This window comes from Neofelis nebulosa, chromosome 2 (assembly GCF_028018385.1).
Source record: "Neofelis nebulosa isolate mNeoNeb1 chromosome 2, mNeoNeb1.pri, whole genome shotgun sequence".
Taxonomy (NCBI): Eukaryota; Metazoa; Chordata; class Mammalia; order Carnivora; family Felidae; genus Neofelis; species Neofelis nebulosa.
In genome coordinates, this window is record NC_080783.1 from 171,613,258 (window position 1) to 171,632,297 (window position 19,040).

At 37.3% G+C, this 19,040-nt stretch overlaps 1 protein-coding gene and 1 long non-coding RNA gene across 5 annotated transcripts in view; one reads left to right on the top strand and one right to left on the bottom strand.

Moving 5' to 3' along the window:
• PATJ (PATJ crumbs cell polarity complex component) overlaps positions 1-19,040 on the bottom strand; it is a 366,822-nt gene that overhangs the window by 263,732 nt on the left and 84,050 nt on the right. For all 4 annotated transcript variants that reach the window (XM_058717189.1, XM_058717188.1, XM_058717187.1 and 1 more), the window contains exon 18: positions 52-261. In XM_058717189.1, the coding sequence (XP_058573172.1) occupies positions 52-261 (210 nt within the window). The remainder of the gene's footprint in view (positions 1-51; positions 262-19,040) is intronic.
• LOC131504643 (uncharacterized) overlaps positions 1-19,040 on the top strand; it is a 36,010-nt gene that overhangs the window by 2,217 nt on the left and 14,753 nt on the right. Inside the window, exons 2-3 of the long non-coding RNA XR_009258083.1 lie at positions 1,303-1,356; positions 11,373-11,483. This is a non-coding gene — a long non-coding RNA (uncharacterized LOC131504643). The remainder of the gene's footprint in view (positions 1-1,302; positions 1,357-11,372; positions 11,484-19,040) is intronic.

Below are 19,040 nucleotides of genomic sequence, written 5' to 3' on the forward strand. Positions count from 1 at the left end.
TCAACTATTACACTATTATCACTTCCTAGAGTAACACAATTGAACACTCACCACCAAGGGCTTACAGATGCCAAGGCGTACAATGCCTGGTGGTACGGCTTTCAACACTTCCACGGCTTCAGCAAGTGTGGTGTTCTCCAAAGAGTATTCGTTGACTGAAACCAGGCGGTCTCCAGGTAAGAGTTCTCCTGCTCTTTCTGCAACACCATCTGCCACCAGGGAACGGATCACAATCACTGATCGTGTGGGATCCAAAGGGTCCTAAAGGATCAAGTAAAGAAGAAACAATGAGTGCATTTCTGAAAATACATGTATTCATGATTCTCATTTGACTATTTATTATAAGTGTCCAGCATTCTGGTGATAGTCTTCCAAATTCTTCTGTTAAAATATTGTTCTATACATCCACACAAATATCAGCTTCTATCAAGGTGGAAACATAGTCCTAACAATTTCAGTTACATATCTGAGGGTTCAATACATACAAATTTCTTCTTTAAACTTTTGAAAACTGCTATTTTGTTGGACCACAAATCTATGGACAGTTGAGTAAGATTCTCTGACATCCTCAAGCGTCCATATTATAGACTAAAGACAAGTCTGCTCTTGGGCAATAAATAGGCTTTAAGAGAAGTGTACTATGGTAAATGATACTTCATTTTTATGTATTGCACCAGTATAAAATCCTCCTGTTAAATCAACGAAGTTCAAAACAGACATGGAATCCATGGAATATCCAACTGCATGACAAAAGTATTTTGAAAATAACATAATTATGGGGCACCTGGGTGGCTCAGTCAGTTAGGCATCCGACTTCAGCCCAGGTTATGGTCTCACAGCTTGTGAGTTCGAGCCCTGCATCGGGCTCTGTGCTGACAGCTCAGAACCTGGAGCCTGATTCAGATTCTGTGTCTCCCTCTCTCTCTGCCCCTCCTCTGTGTGTTCCCTGTCTCTCAAAAATAAATAAATGTTAAAAAAAAATTAAAACTAACATAATTATAATTTATAATCTATAACATGATATAGGGACCCCTAGGTGAGAACTATTCTGATATAAGAAAATGAGCGTCACTTTGTCAACAAAACCAAGGTGAAAATCTCTCCCATCTACTGGGAAGGCCCCGTTTTTCTTTTTATTAAGCAGCACTAAAGATAATGTTGACATTCAATAAATACATTTGGTTAATAACCAGTTTATAGTCCATTATTTTTTTATTTTATTGGGCACTCATATACAACACTTACTATGTGCCAGGCTCTATTCAAAGTGCTTTACACTAACACTTGTCTCTGTTTTTACAGATGAGGAAACTAAGGCTCAGAAAGTTCAGGAAACTTGCCAAGATTACCCACGTGGTAAGTAGCAGAGCTAGGATTCAAACTCAGCCAGTCTGGCTCCTAGGTTCTTACTCTAGACCATCAGGCTCTGCCACTTGCCCCACTTTAAAATAATGGTACTACAGAGAAAAAATAAATCCCAATCATGACACTTGTCTATTTTGTTTCTACAGTTTCATAATGCACATACTATTCCATAAAGTCAAGATGTAGTAACATGAGATTCTACTACTGTTGAACCCTTCCTGACAAATACAAGAGAAACTGTCATGTTTTGCGTTAGAATCAGAAGGCTCAGGAATTAGCAAAGTGAGAATTTGCCAAGTTCCAGGCTTTGTCAGTTTGATATGACTGATGGTTCTTTTGAAGTGTTCTGATCCAGTTTTCCATACCTCTGTGCTTTGGACATCACAGTTCATTTTCAAGTACTATATGGAATTTTAACCAAATATATCATGTTTAAATCAACAAAAGCCACACAGCTAATTCCTTGAAAAATGCCTTCAAACATAACTGTCATTACTCTCCTTAACCTTGCTTTTCTGCTCCAAGGTCAAGATACTCTTGGTAAATTTCTAACATGCCCTGATGTAGAACACCTCATATATAGGAAAAGGACTGAAAGTAAAAATAGTCATGAGTACTCACTAATAAAGTACATAGTGCTAAACTATAATTACACCAATATTTTCAAGTAGAGGGAGCTATTGCATAGGAAGAGAAGAGAAAAGAACAAAAAAAAAAAAAGTACAGTGGTATATCAGCAGGCAATCAGTGCAGATATAAAAGAGCTGTCTGTTTTGTCACCGGCAACCATGAATCACAACACACTTTTCATTCTGAAATATGAAACCATTACATTTTAAGTCTGACACACTAATAAATAAGCTGTACAATTATGTCCTTCATTTAGGATGTCAGTTTATGATGAAAGGCTTTTTTATTAGGGGGGAAGGGAAACTACATAATAGCATATTCCTCTCATGAAATGCCCAGAAAGCAGCTAGCATTACTTCATTTTAATAATTACTAAACTTTCTTAGGGAAAACTGCAACAGTAAAATATACCAAAAGCAAATAAGTGATTTCACTAGGTTGGCGTGAGCAATCTCTTGCAGAGTCATAGAACACCAAATCAGAAAGTACTATTTTTAACCTCAACTGGGTGAACAGGTTTTCAAAATGCAACCAGCTGAAATGATAATCAGAAACATTTGAAAGAAAGATTAACCAGGAAATCATAGAAATAGAATGATTAACACATTTGCCTTATTACAGAAAAGTCGTGGTGAGCATTCATTTATACAAAGCGCAGTCTTCTTTAGACCTCAAGCTAGTACCAGGTATGCTTCCTTACTAAAATTTATTCAGGCTTAGACCTCTAGTTATTCTGAACACTAAGTCCAATCTACCACTGCTTTTCCTGGAGGAGTGAACCCAATGGCAGTGTCTTTGTCATTTAAAAAAAAAAAAAAAGAAAGAAAAGCCATCCATTTCTGAAGATGCCCCATTATGCATAATCACTATTTCATTTTCTGTGATGACTTTTCTAACTGTGTGATTTCCTATGTAGCCGAATGAAGTTGCTTTAATGAGTAACAGTCATTTCCTTTCATGGGGCATCACATGCAGCAGCCGCCCTATGGAAAAACAGCAGCTGCTACTGCCTACTGGGGTGACTGCTGTCCTTGAGGCTTCGCTGCATTAAAAATGCTTAAAAACCAGCCCGATTTAGGCTACTCATCATCAGAAAGGTCTGTTTTCTGAAAAATCTAGCCCACAGTATCATACCCATGTTGTAGCAAACAAAATGTTATAACGGTTGTTTCTAAAGACCTCTACCCAACTTTGAGACCCCACGTAAAATTTTTTTAAGTTCCCATCAGTTCTTATGACCATTTATCATAATTTTAAAACCTCTGATTCTTCCTATTTTGGTAAATAACACTGCAAGGAACATGGTCTTCCAAAATCAAGACATTGTTTTAGACTAAGCAGTCAATAGAGGGCACTAAAGACCAATCACAGAACACAAGAAACAGCATCTTTTACTATGACAACTACTCTCTTCTGAAGGATTTGGTTCTTCTTTCTTCAAAAGCCTTATATTATTATACACATTATAACAGTATTCCATATGCTTGCTTCAACTTAACCATTTATGAAACTTGTCCCCTACAGCTCTTAAAAATATTAGCAAACTCTGACAATCAGTTAAGGGCAGCTAACTTCCCTCAGAATGCCAGACCAAGACAGGAGATCTGACTTGAATTCTTCTCACTATTTAGCAATGAAATCCTGAGAATCCAAATACCCGGTCTCATAAGTGCATACAATCACTGTGCCTGCCTGAAGAAAAGTGCACATAAGAATTTTTGAGGTTTCTTGAAGTGATGCTAATGTTTGATGTTATAAACACAGGATGTTTCCATGTTGGGGAAAATCCAAGTTGACAGACTTCTCTCCTCCCATAATCCCTGACTCGCATTACCATTTACCCAAGCACTCACTTAATCCCTCTCCCCTAACCCCTCCACTGAGTTGCTAGCTAAGGCATGTCAATTTGAACTTCTATCTTTTCTACCTGACCCTTTCTCTCCATTTCTGCCACAACTAAGTTGGTTCAGTTTCTCATTATTTCTTGCCTCTGCAACTGTTTGTCTCACTGTCTCCACTCTTGCTCCCATCAGTTTATTTTCCACAGAAATAAAAGAATGATCTTTAACAATAAAAATGTGATGAGGGGCGCCTGGGTGGTCAGTTGGTTAGCGTCTGGCTGCGGCTCAGGTTGTGATCTTGCAGTTTGTGAGTTTGAGTCCTGCATGGGGCTGTCTGCTGTCAATGCGGAGCCTGCTCTGGATCCTCTGTCCTCCTCTCTCTGCCCCTCCCTTCCTCACTTGCTCTTGCTCTCTCTCCCCCTCAAACATAAATATTTTAAAAAATAAATAAAAATTAAATTTAAAATGTGGTCATAATTTCTTCTCTATTTGAAACACTTCAGTGACACCCAATTGCCTTCGGACCATGTCTTAACTGCTTGTGAGAGCAATTCCTTCAGATGTGCAGAGGAGTCTAGGCTCCTATCGCTCTCCCTACACGTGAGACTGCCCGTTTCCATTTGCTTCGCACATCGTCCCAAAGATACAGAACTACTGAAATCCAGCGACTGCGAAATGCTTTGATACGTTGTCTGACATCCGACAAACCATTCCATCTGCCAGGAATACTTTCCCTGCTCCACTGCCACTTATCTACCTTTTCACCATCAGAGTCCACTCAAGTGTTTCCACCAATGGGAAGCCTTCCCTGACTTTCTCCTCTTGTGATCCCCTAATTCTAGAAGAGGACTTCCATACAGCATTTGTCATAATATAGTTTTCCTTATTGTCCCATATCTCTTAAAATAAGTTGGGTCTCCTGCTTGTTAGATGTATCCATGGCACCTTGCATTTTCTCTATTATAACACTTCTGGCATTTTTCAGAAATTATTTTAACTGTCTTATCTATTAAAAATAAGCTTCGGGGCGCCTGGGTGGCGCAGTCGGTTAAGCGTCCGACTTCAGCCAGGTCACGATCTCGCGGTCCGTGAGTTCGAGCCCCGCGTCAGGCTCTGGGCTGATGGCTCGGAGCCTGGAGCCTGTTTCCGACTCTGTGTCTCCCTCTCTCTCTGCCCCTCCCCCATTCATGCTCTGTCTCTCTCTGTCCCAAAAATAAATAAAAAATAAATAAATAATAAAATTAAAAAAAAAAATAAGCTTCATGAGAGTGAGGGTGTGTTTACTTATTAGCTGCTTTATTTCCAGGACCTACTAAAATGAATGCCATATGGAAGGTACTGAATAGTAGTTGAGATATTGAATGGCAAACTATTTACCTTCTCTCTCCTCACTGGACTAAGTCAAACGCAAAAGCCACATCTCATCATATATGAATAGGAACAACAATGGTTAGCACTTACTGAGTGTTTGCCATGCCAGAAATGTTCTAGGAATCTTACTAGAATTCATTTATTAACCTTCACACCACCATGAGGTAAGTACCATTATTATCCCTACTTTCAGGATGAGAAAACTAAGACAGAGGAAAAGTACCCAAGGCGCACAGTTGAGAAATGGCAGAGGCAGAATTTAAACCACCTGGTAAAGTTCCAGGGTTTACACTCTTAGCCACTAAGTGATGCAGCTTCCCTATCTTCAAGTACTTGCCAAACGAATTAGTACTGAAAAGGCAAATTGATAGAAGATATATTTATTACCTTGCCAAAGTGTGTAAACTGAGGCCCTTACGTATGACACTTGGCCACTACAGGTTTATATACCAGTACCTAGTTGATGAAGCTAGTTTAGCACAGAATGTAGAGCTTGGCTGCCATGTACAAATAAAACATGTATTTGTTTGCCAAATTTTAATTTATACCTACTTTCTCAAGAATCCATTCATTTGGTGACCTGAAGACACCTTTACATGAAGGGATACATACATGTGACAATAATTATGCCCAAATGGATAGGATTCCAAGTTTCTACAATGTCTATAAAATGTAGTGTATGAATATTTGTGTACCTTCCCACAGATCAAAGAGATCAGAGTTCACATAAGATAAGGCAAGGTGCAGGGGCATCACCTGGGGCAGAATGGTGGCTCAGTTGAAATGTAGGCTCTGTGAGAGACGGCTATCAACCTGAAGATGTGGGGAGCTCTAGCCATGAAGCTGTCACATAAGCAAAACTACCAATACAAGCAAGCAGCGACGGCAAGCTCACTGGAAAGGCATGGAGCAGGGAATGTTAGAGAGAAGAAATAAACAAGAAAAGTGGTCACATTTAATAAAATTGGCCAGTGCATCAGTAAGAGGTATTTTTTAAAGAGGAACATGAGACGTATACCCTGGACTATTCTGACATTTAACATGTATATGCTTTGTAGTATTACTCCAATGCAGAAAAATAGATATCAAGGTGTAAACAATGACCTTACTACATGAATTCAAAATAAAGCACAACTTTTTGATTATTTTTTAATTCTATATTTAACACCCTAACTTTTAAAAGCATTAAGGAAATGGAATATGAATTTTTATAGTAGAATGGTATTGAGAAAGAGCATATTTTATTTCAGATAAAAACCTGTGTCTAATAGATCAATGGAACAGGACAGAGAGCCCAGAAATACACCCATGCTTATATGGCCAATTAATCTAGACAAAAGCTGCAAGAATATACAATTGGGAAAAGATGGTCTTTTCAATAAATGGTGCTGGGAAAACTGGACAGTTACATGCTCTATGAAAGGACTGCTTTCTTACACCATACACAAAATAAATTCAAAAGGGATTAAATCTAAATGTGAGACCCAAAACCATAAAACTCTTAAAACACAGGCAGTAATCTTTTTTTTTTTTTAATTTTTTTTTCAACGTTTTTTATTTATTTTTGGGACAGAGAGAGACAGAGCATGAACGGGGGAGGGGCAGAGAGAGAGGGAGACACAGAATCGGAAACAGGCTCCAGGCTCCGAGCCGTCAGCCCAGAGCCTGACGCGGGGCTCGAACTCACAGACCGCGAGATCGTGACCTGGCTGAAGTCGGACGCTCAACCGACTGCGCCACCCAGGCGCCCCCAGGCAGTAATCTCTTAAACATCAGCGTTACCAACGTATTTATGGGTATATCTCCTCAGGCAAGAGAAAGCAAAACTAAAAACAAACTATTGGGACTATACCAGAATGAAAAACTTCAGCACAGCAAAAAAATAATCAACAAAACAAAAGGCAACCTAGCAAATGGGAGAAAGTGTTTGCAAATGATATATCGGATAAGGGGTTAATATCCAAAATATGTAACTTACACAACTCAACACCAAAAAGAAACTGACTAAAAAATGGATAGAGGACCTGAACATTTTCCTAAAAAACATACACAGATGGCCAGCAGACACAGGAAAAGATGCTCAATATCACTAATAACTAGGCAAATGAAAATCAAAGCTACAATGAAACATCATCCTACCCTGGTCAGAATGACTAGTATCGAAAAGATGAGAAGTGACAAGTGTTGGCAAGGATGTAGAGAAAAGGAAACCCTCATGCACTGTTGGTGGGAATATAAATTGGTGCAACCACTGTGGAAAACAGTATGGAGGTTCCTCAAAAAATTAAAAATAAATACCCTAATCCCATTGCCGGGATTTACAACAGCCAACATATGGAAGCAACTCAAGTGTCCATCAATAGATGAATGAATAAAGCAAATGTGGTATATATATACAGTGGAATATTACTCAGCCATTAAACAGAATGAAACCTTGCCATTTTCAACAACATGGATGGCATTATGCTAAGTGAAATAAGTGAGACACAGAAAGACAGATGCCATATGATTTCACTTATAGGTAGAATCTAAAAAACAAATTAAACAAACAGGCTATCAAATAGAACTTGTGGTTGCCAGATGGGAGGTAGGAAGGAAGATCAGTGAAATAGGTGAAGGGGATTAAGAGGTACAAACTTCCAGTTAGTTATAAAACAAATACGTCACAAAAACAAAAAGTACAGCATAGGGAATATATTCAGTCAGTAATATTGTTGTATGGAGTCAGATGGTGACTACGATTATCATGATGAGCAATAAATAATGTACAGAATTGGCAAATCACTCTATTGTACACCTGAAACTAACATAACACTGTACGTCAACTACATTTCAATAATTTTCAAAATGTGTATAAATTGCTTTACCTTTGATAATTTTGACACTGTTAACTGAGTACAGTATATTAAAATATAAAATTGGCCTATGTAAACTCATGAGAGGAAATATGGTTAAGTCATATAGTCTTAATCCTACATTTAATTACTCTAAGTAGTTTAATTATTAAAGTTCTTTGCTGCTGTACAGCTCACCACACCAAAATAACCGCTCTCCCATATTACTGGAGTCCTTCATCAAAATGAAATGATTAAAAAAAAAAAAAAAAAAAAGACTAGGAATACAACCTAAATAATTATGAAATAGAAAGTGCTCTACAAATGAACAGATATCCTAATCAATGAATTCAATGTCTTGGTATACATTATCACAGAATTAGGCTATTGAGCCTAACTCCACAAATACTCAGATCAGTGTGAGAAGTATATTTCAAAGATAATTTTAAAGAATCTACATAATTTCTGGATAACATGAAATAGGTAGCTATGAAATATTTGATCAGAGAATTGTTCCAAATCAGTAATGTTCAACTGAGAGAAAACTATAAAAGTAGCAAGCAGCAAATATTTGTTTCTTGAAGAGCATACTCTTAAATGTGGCCATTATTATTTGAACTAAAGAGTATTAGGGGCACCTGGGTGGTTCAGTTGGTTAAGCATCCAGCTCTTGATTTCGGCTCAGGTCATGATCTCTCTGTTCATGAGATCGAGCCCCATATTGGGCTCTGCATTGATGGTGCAGAACCTGCTAGAGGTTCTCTTTTTCTCTGCCCCTCCCCTGATCACACTTTCTCTTTCAAGATAAATAAAAGAAACATTAAAAAAAATCTTTGATCTCAAAAGAGTATTAAGTTAAAACGTAAATAAGTAGATTTTCAACGATCTCAAGGAAGTTACTAAAATGGAGAACACTGAAAGAAACCATTAAATTTAAAAGGGAGACCACTAACTTCTCCATCCTGGAGGTAGGCAGAAGAAGCAAATGGTACAAAAAAGGCAAAGGAAAGTTTATTTTACACACACACACACACAGGAAAAAAAAAAAACAATGATCTGCAGAAGCTCTGAGGTACAGCTGGCATGAATTAAAATTTCCATTGTGAGCAATGTCAATCAGGAAACAGGAATCCAAAGTTGTTTTTTTTTTTTTTTTAAGGAGAAAATATACATAGGAGAGAAAGACAAGGAAGACAGCTATTCAATCCACTAGTGGTAGGATGGGTGTGGATTAGAGGTCAGGGGACAAGTTTTGAGCCCCAGCTTGGTGCCAGCCTGGCTGTGTATAGTTTCAGAAGTTCATTTCTCTGAGTCAGTTTCTTCAGTTGTAAAATGAGAACACTGGATACATGACAGTTAGGATCTGTTTCCCCAACTCCAAAATCCTGTAACTAAATTTGACAGAGTATCTTGAGTCAAATTTGTCATTAATTTCTACCAAAACATTCAGAAAACCACTGTAAAAAGTAGGGAATGATGGAAGTTAATTCAAAACACAGCTTCAGTAATGAAAAAGATGTACACTCTGGTCACAAATATGGTATAATTTCAGTTAGTGGGGTCTTTTAAGAACTCATAAAAAGGCCACTGACTACATAAGATCTAACTTCCTGGATATTGTACCATCAAAACGAAACATATGACAAAATGTTTATGACATGTGCCTTTTTTTTTTTTAATAAGTTGAATCTTAAAACAACTTATGTTTTTCCCTTTGCGATTTTTAGATTGCAACAAAGACATGTCAGGGACTATTACCTGAATTAAAATCACTAACATAGTTCTGGTTTAAGATAGTGGGATGTAATTAATTATACTAAAAGAGCTTCTGATTTGACCAACAAGCTAAGCATTTACTTTTAGGAAAGAGAAATAAATGTATTTATAGTGAATGCAAGGCAATAAATAAATGATTTGATGAATAATGGGCAAGCTACCTTATTAGAATTTAATCCCATTTTTAACTATTTTATAATATAGCCAAGTATCACACTAATCGTACCAATTACCACAACACCATCGTGTTCAAAGTACCCACAAAATACATTCAGTGCACTCAAGATAGATTAAACTGATATGGTTCCTGGCTTCTTGTGTCTTATTACTTCCTAAATACCATTAGGCATTAAGAATAGATTTTTCCATGCATCATACATAGAACCGAACAGTCCCTGAGCAGCACAGTAAGCACAGCATGTGAGGCAATTAAAAGTGCAATGAAAGAGAACTGGACAGAGAAACTTGCTAAAAATTCAAAATATATTGCAAACAGGAAAAAAAATACAGAAGCTTGCACATAATTTTATTCTGCATAGCTTGGTACTTCAAGTCTATTTTAAGCCCTATAATAATTTAAATGGTTCAACCAGGAGTCCCATGGAAATTGCTTCTTGAAGACTATCGCTTTCTTTTATCCCCCTCTAGTCTCTGATTAGATATTTTCCTTGGATATTAGATCTGTTGCTTGAAGGTTTCATCTACTGAAAATTTTCTGTCATGCTGTAATTGTTTCCCATTCACTCCTGGTCCAGGACTTTTGCTGGTTTTAAGGAAAATAAAACAAAATCAGCCACACAAATGTTCTTTATCTGTAAGTCCCCTCATTTGTCTGGAAAGTCCACTAGGCAGACAGTAGTACTCAAGTACAGACTCATACCCTCTATTAAAATTACAGTAGTTGAAAAAGAAATGCCATTGGTTGAAATGTGAATATACTTCACATTATGGGACTGCACACTTAAAAATGGTTAAGATGGTAAATTTTATGATATGTCTATTTTACAAAAAATTTTCTAAGTAGAAAATGAATTTATAAATAAATATTGCAATATCATCCAAGGAAAAAACTACAGAAATTGAAAGCTACTATGATGCAGGGCAAGTATAGACACATAAAATTTGTAAAACCTTTTCTAATGTTAATTTTGGAATTTATTTTCATTTTCCATACAAATCATTCTCAGCTTAAGCATTTAGAAATACTAGCTGAGACTTGGGTTTCTCTGTAACTAGGAAGAACAACAGTACAGATTTCACAGAGTTGTGCAAAGCATTAAATGACACAGGTCACATAAGGGACTTTGTAAGTCCACAGCAAGCACTTCATAAGCGCTAATCCTATTCTATGGTTATCACTGTGAAGATGATGATGGAGAAGTCAGTAGGAAATAGGAGATTGAGGAGTTAACAATTATCACTGAGTTTACAGTCTTCTAAATTCAACTGAGCATGTGTGATTTAAACCAACAGTTCTATCAACTACTGAACTATTTGTGATATGATGCTTATGCGGTAACACACGGAAATAAAGAGCTGACCCTACACTCTCCAGGTTACGAAGATCTCTACATCAGAAGAGAAGCTCAGAGCAGCACAGCATCCTCAGCCCTCCTTCTCTCTTGAAGCAGACACTGAAAGACAGGAGCCGTCTCCAGGCTGGGAGGTATGCTGACAAGCATAGCCATAGCAAGGACACAGGATGCCATTCACTCTTGAGAAAAAATTCTGTGATTTTTTTTTAATCCTTGAAAGGGCAACCAATACTCTGTAGTATGTAGCATGCAACGTGCAGAATAAAACTTTGCCAACTCTGAAACTGTTCAGGAAAAAAGGCCACAGAGTCCTGCTGGAAAATCTAGGATGCAACACACATAGTTTGCACTCTCTGGTGGTAAGAAAGCCGCCAGGTCTCAAAAGCACAGGCCAGGTGGGAAGAGTAGAGGCGAGGGACCGCAAGATTCAGAAATGATCTCAAGTAAACCTTTTGGAATTGTAGTAAGTATTTTTCTCTGGAAAGACAACTGGAAATTTTTTTGTCTTTCATCATTGTGTTAAACCACAGTCATGAAGAATCAATGTTGTTCCTATCACACTACTAGAGCACAGACTTAGGAGCCCAGCTCCACCCACTAATTGGGTGATCCTGAGCAAATTCCTTAACCTCTTGCCATTTTCCTAAGTCATAAAATGAAGATGATTACAGGACCTACCTCATGGGGTGGTAGGGATGATTAAATCAGTTTATGTGTATATCGAGGCCTTAATGTGCAACACAGAGTAAGCAGTACATAATTCATAATTGCTATTTTTACCATGTGAAATGTGAGTCCTGTTTTTCATATAAAATATGAGAACACAAAGTTTCTCAAAGGATTTTTCATTAAAAGGAATAAAACTCACAAATTTAGATAGTTAACAGATACTAAAGAAAAAAAGACTTGAAATAAGGACCAAGTAATCAATTCTAGGACAGGAAATTCCTGTGCCTGGAGTGTCCACAACCTGTTTGTCTACAAGGCATACCTCAGTTCCCTGTGAGGCCCCTCTGAATCCTAAGAAACAATCATCACAGAGTCTTAGTCTTACTTCAGCACTGCTAAAACCATAATGTATTATACAGAGTTGTTCTCAAGTCTGTTCCCTTTATTATATTTAACATATGTTTATTTATCCAGACTGTCTACTCCCGATTGAATTTAAATTCCATGAGGACACGGAGTCTATGATTTACTTTGTTCACTACTATCTTCTTCCTGTCTAGAGCAGTGCCTGCCATAGAAGATACTCAATATATATTTGTTAAAGTTCCTTAATATCTCTTTTCATCTTTATATACCCCATACTAGGTCATACTAAATGGACACTTTTTTTAAATGTTTATTTATTTTTGAAAGAAAGAGAGCGAGCACGCATGTGAGAGCTGGGAAGGGACAGAGAGAGAGAGACAGAGTATCTGAAGCAGGCTCTGCGCTCACAGCAGATTCTGACATGGGGCACGCGGGGCTTGAACTCATGAGCAGTGAGATCATGACCTGAGCCAAAGTCAGCCACTTAACCAACTGGGCCACTCAGGTGCCCCTGAACAATAATTTTTTTTTTTTGAGGGAGACAATGAGTAACAGGTATAGTCACTGTGTGCTCAGATTCTATGTTTTAGAATCGTCATCATTTTTCAGTAACTGGTGACATATTATTTTATGCCTAGAAAGTGTGGGCATTTATATACATATTTTATTTAATATTTATAACTTTATAAGGCAAATATGATTTTTATCTTAGAGATTATTATTTTAGTAAACTGAGAATAAGGAAGACTAACAAGCCTGTCCAAAGTCCTAGGGAGTCACAGCCAGAATGAAAATCCTGGTCCTGACTCCTAAGCTAGTGCTGTTAACCATCCTATGTGTTCACAGTGGCATACGGGTGAATGTAACATCTGACTAAAGTAAAATACGAAGGGAACAGCTAAAAGGGAAACCTGAGCCCTAGAAAATGGTATGTAAAGATCAGGCAGCCAATCCCCTTTCATGCATCATTAACAAATTAGGCCTTTGGTACCAGAAGGAGGCAGCACACTTCCCAGCCCTCACTGGGAATAGCATGGCTTCTCTGGATCACTGCCTGGCTCCAAATGACACCCACACACAGGGCAGAGCAGTACAAATCACCATGCCTTGGGAAAACAGATTCTCAATACCTGTTGGTGTTTTTGATTCACTCTTTCTGCTCTAGGAAGGGCTATGACGGTCATGGCTCTCGAAGCTGACATCACAACCAAGTGAGGACTTCTACAAGACACCCACACACAGAGGCAGGGGAAGACGGGGCATGAAATAGCTCTGAAGAACGAATTTCTTCTTTAGACCAACATTGTTTCTTGAGTTATTATTCTGTTTTTAATTACATGGGAAACAGATACATAGCTAGACTGATATCCACTAACTTCCTGGAATATGTTCAGCATTTCACAAGGTAGATATAATTACCAGGTTTTGCAGTAAATCAGCTCTCTGTGGTTGTTTCATAAACACTTCGGCTATTTGTGAAATACTCATGAAAGGTAATATGACAAATATACCATTTACAGGATCTCCTTCTCCTCAGCATTGCCTTCTAGTACAAAGCAGAAACATTTGTTAAAAGGGGAGCCACCCTATTAGAAAGCACCAACCAGCTGATGAGCATTTGCTCCCTGCCCTCTATTCTCTCTCCCCACCATTAGACACAATGGGATTTTTTTTTTTTTTTTTTTTTTTTTTTTTTGCCAAATTCGTATTCCAGAGGAGCCATGAAATTCCCGTAAAGTTCAACATCAGGCCTGACTTAAGATCTTTGGGGCCTCCTGCTAACTTCATCCCCCTGCAGCTGCCTCGCTAAGGCAAGCTTTTGATCTGTACTATCTGGATTTCAAGCTGATATACACACAGCCTCTTTGATCTCTTATTAAGTGGCTTCTGGTCTCCTGATGCCTTTAGTCTTGCTGAACTGTGGTTTTTGGAAGTCAGTCTTCATCCTGAGCACAGTACAAACTCCACACACCAGGAGTGGGCTCCCTTCATTCACCCACTTCGCAGGCTTGAAAAGCAATCTTTAAGCCATGAGAGAATTTCCCCACTAGCCACAATCAATCCACTCCATGAACACACTACTAAGAATTATTTTTCAAATGAAGCAGCTTAAAATGATTTAAAGGATACAGAACTTTCCCATAGAGGGAAAGGGAGAAAATCCTCTGTGAAAAGAAATCTTCACCCCAGTTGGCACTGAAGCTTACAGTACTTTGATGTTAATAAAAATAAATGTGGACAGGAATCAGGGATGAGCACAGAATAGCCTTTATCAGTCCCAAGTTCCATTAAGCAAAAGTGACCTTTAAATGCAGATGTGTGGTTTGTTCAACAGCAAGCTATAGGAGGATATATTTATGAGAACATGTATATGACCATTAGTAGCAGATTGATGGCATTTTTCTCAGTCTTACTGTCTTAATCCTACCTGGGTGAAGTAAACCCAAAGAACTCCTTTAAAAAAAAAAAGACATAAGCAACAAAAGAAAAAATCAACAAGATATTGGTGTCCATGTTATGAGATCCCTTGAGCATGAAAGTGTAGCTATATAGTATATCCTCTGTGTCTTAGATTCTGGAATTAGTGTAGGTTTGTAATTGGCTTTTTAATATTACTAACATAGGCTGTATTATATGTTAAAATTATGTTGATACCTATCTAATTCTATATCTTAAAGTCTATGAACTAATCGCCTAATAAGAACACAAAGATACTGGACTTCCACAAGTTAGTGAACACTATGTATTCTTAACAGCATTCACCTAAAATAGCAAAAATTAAAATCCTTAATTGCTTCTCTTTATAAACTCAAGTTTTCTCATAAACAAGATTAAAACTGATAGAAGAAATAGGAATAGACTTTTGGGCACTAGCAGCATTGTATGAATATAAACCATTTATGCCCTTAGCTTCAAAAATCAATAAATTAATTACTGCCGGGATGCCTGGATGGCTCAGTCAGTTAAGCGTCCGACCGGAGCTCATGTCATGATCTCACAGTTCGTGAGTTCGAGCCCTAGGTCAGGCTCCATGCTGACAGCTCAGAGCCTGAAGCCTGCTTTGGATTCTGTGTGTGTGTGTGTGTGTGTGTGTGTGTGTGTGTGTGTGTGTGTGTGTGTCTCTCTCTTTCTGCCCCTCTCCCACTCACGTTCTGTTTCTCTCTCAAAAATAAATAAACATTAAAATTTTTTAAAGTAAATACAACAATTAATTACTGCCAATATAAAGTCGAAACAAAATGAATAGTTATACATTGCTATCACTTATTAATCTGTCCATAGCATGGAAAATCATTAGCAAATTCATGAATTAGGCACCTGCTTAGACTTTGTTTTCCAGAGAATTATCTAATTAAAGAAATGACACTACATAAGAAGGCATCAATTTTAAGTAGTCTAAATACATAGGAGTCTCACAAATGGTTATATGCAAGCAATTTAGTAAAAATGTACCAAAATTTAAAAGATATGTGCTCTTTTGATGAGCAATTCTAGGAATTCATCCTAAGAATCATCCCCACCTTTTTACAAAAGAGTATGACAAGGATATCCACTATAGCTACATTTGAAATGCCCACTAAATAGGTACAGGAGATTGGTTAAATAAATTACTATACATCAACAATAATATACTATGCGGTTATTAAAAAGAATTACATAGATCTATAAATACCAAAATGAAAGAACATATAACTGAGATAAAACACAATGTGCTTAAAGTACGTTTGACATACTCCATTTATATGTAAAAAAAATTTTTTTTAAACTACTACTTTTATTACTTTGTATGTATAATATATCTCTGAAAAGATAGACAAGAAAAACAGGAGTTTTTATCTAGGAGAAGTGAAGGGACTATGGTCAGAGGTAGACTTACTTTTCACAGGATACCTTTATGTACTTTGAATTTTTATGCCATATGTATGTATCACTTATTTTAAAAACATTCCTTACGTTCAGAGGAAGTCATTCTGTTGCACATATAAGAAAAAAGCCAATTTAGGGGCACCTGGGTGGCGCAGTCAATGGAGTGTTCAACTTTGGCCCAGGTTATGATCTCACGGTAAGTTCGAGCCCTGCGTCAGGCTCTGTGCCGACAGCTCAGAGCCTGGAGCCTACTTAGGATTCTGTGTCTCCTTTCTCTACCCCTCCCCTTCTCACATTCGGTCTCTCTCTTTCAAAAATAAATAATAAACATTAAAAAAATTTAGAATAAAGCCAATTTAATGCCAAATACATGAAATTTACACAATCTCTTCCTATAACTTTTTAAATCTTTTAAAGAGAATTCATCTAATGGAGTTAGGAAAAAGTCAGGCAAAAACTACATACTAAGTTTTTCTAACAAACACTAAGCCACACCATATCCAAGACTCAGCAATACTATAGTCATTCATATTCATACTCTTTGGGCTTTATAACCCATTTCTTCTGTTAAGAAAAATTAATCTTTTTTTTATACAGAGGAGTATTTTCACTATTATTTTTAACAAATCATCATTCGTCTTTGGTCTTTCAAAAAACTTTTTAAAATATTGCTAACAGTATTTATCTGTGAATCACCTCTCAATGGCTGTGCTATTATGCTTTCTATTTTTATCTATCTTAGAGTCTGAGATAAACCCAAAGTCTTTTAAAAATATCGGCTTTGGCAAAAATTGAGTCTGTCCATATCAGGAGGGGAGAGAAACGAGGACTGGGATGTGGGAGGAAGGAGAATTATTGGTTAATAAATTTTACCTTCTAAATCACTGAAATTCAAAAGTACTAAGAATGGCAATATCATGGCTAATGTTCAAAAATTGGCTAATGTCAAACATTTCCAGTGAATTATAATCATGAGGGGTTATTCGAAGTTCAACATAAATCAAAACACCAGAAAATATCCACTTGCCGTCTTTAATATGTAAGGTCAACCTAAGGTGAAATCCACATGATTCTAAATTTATTTCAAGATTTTTGGTAGAAATTAAAAATTACAGACTCATACTACTAATAATTGCTTCATTATTGAACACTAGCCCACAACAAATTAGTAGCACTAATTTAGGATACTTAAAATTGTAATTATTTTCATTGGAAACAATAAACACTAGCTCTTAGAAAATGTGTATGAGGACACTATATTAATTTTTAATACTTACTAAACTTCCAGATAAGCATTAAAAATGAGAATACTATCTAGCAACTTGTCTTTAAGATATGAAATTTTTTTGCAAGCTGGAAAAACAGGAAGATCTGCTGTAATAAATTTAGTACAAAGATCTCCTGTAATAAAATGCATGCATCATGAAAGGAACAGCATAATATGGTAGCTAAAAGCATAGATTCTGGGAGCCAACTGCTTGAGTTCAAATTCTAGTTCTGCCACATACTAGCTGTATGAACTTGGACTAGTTATGTAACCTCTGTGTGCCTCAGGTTCCTCACTTCAAAAATGAGGATAATAGCACCTACTCTTGGGGCACCTTGGTGGCTCAGTCAGTTGAGCATCCAACTTAGGCTCAGGTCACGATCTCATGGTTCATGAGTTCAAGCCCCGTGTCGGGCTCTGTACTGACAGCTCAGAGCCTGGAGCTTGCTTCAGATTCTGTGTCTCCTTCCCTCTCTGCCCCTCCCCTGCTCATGCTCTCTCTCTCTCTCTCTCAAAAATAAATAAACATTAAAAAAAAAGTCATGGGACATCTGGATGGCTCAGTTGGTTAGACGTCTGACTTCAGTTCAGGTCATGATCTCATGGTTCGTGGGTTTGAGTCCAGCATTGGGCTCTGTGCTGACAGCTCAAACCCTGGAGCCTGCTTCAGATTCTGTGTCTCCCTCTCTTTTCACCTCCACTACTCATGCTCTGTCTCTCTCTCTCAAAAATAAATAAAACATTAAAAAAATAAATAATAACAGCACCTAGTCCATAGGGTTCTTGCAAGGAATACGTACGTAAAACAATCAGAACAATGCCCAGCAAACAGTAAACACTCAGTAAACGTTAGTGATTATTACTGGATTTGTATTAGTTTTAGTTGTATTAATATTAGGATTAGTATGAGTATTAGTACTATTCCAAGGAATAAAGACATTACGCGATTGAGACAAAGATAACTCGAGCACAATATGTAAACCACATCTAGAAACTGGCAAGAAATTATACCATAAAAAATTATAAAAAATTTCTGAAGTTTTATGTTGCTTAGAAACAGAGTATACAGTTAAGCCATTATATTCATGTTCTTGATAAATTAGGCACATCACTGTTTTCCATGGCACTATCTTACAAGATATAATATTATAGTGACAAATGACCCTTCTAACATGGTACACATATAGGACAGGATTTTAACTAGCCACTACATGGAGTAGTGCCTAGAAATATTTGAAACTAATAAATATCCTACCTCCATTCAAATCCCAGCCAATAAAGCTAGTATCACTTTATCTTAAAATCTAATGAGGAGGCTTACCACCTGAATCACATTTACGATGTCTTCCCTGTCACTATCTCCTTTTGCTTTGTCCCAATCTGTTTTAAATGGCTTTCATGAAAATGTATTTCCACTTTGCATTTCCAGACTTTCACCTATCCAGGAAGCCACCCCATAGTTCCATGGCCAATTCAGCATCCTTTTATCTGCTCGCTCATCTTTTCCTAAGGTTCAGTT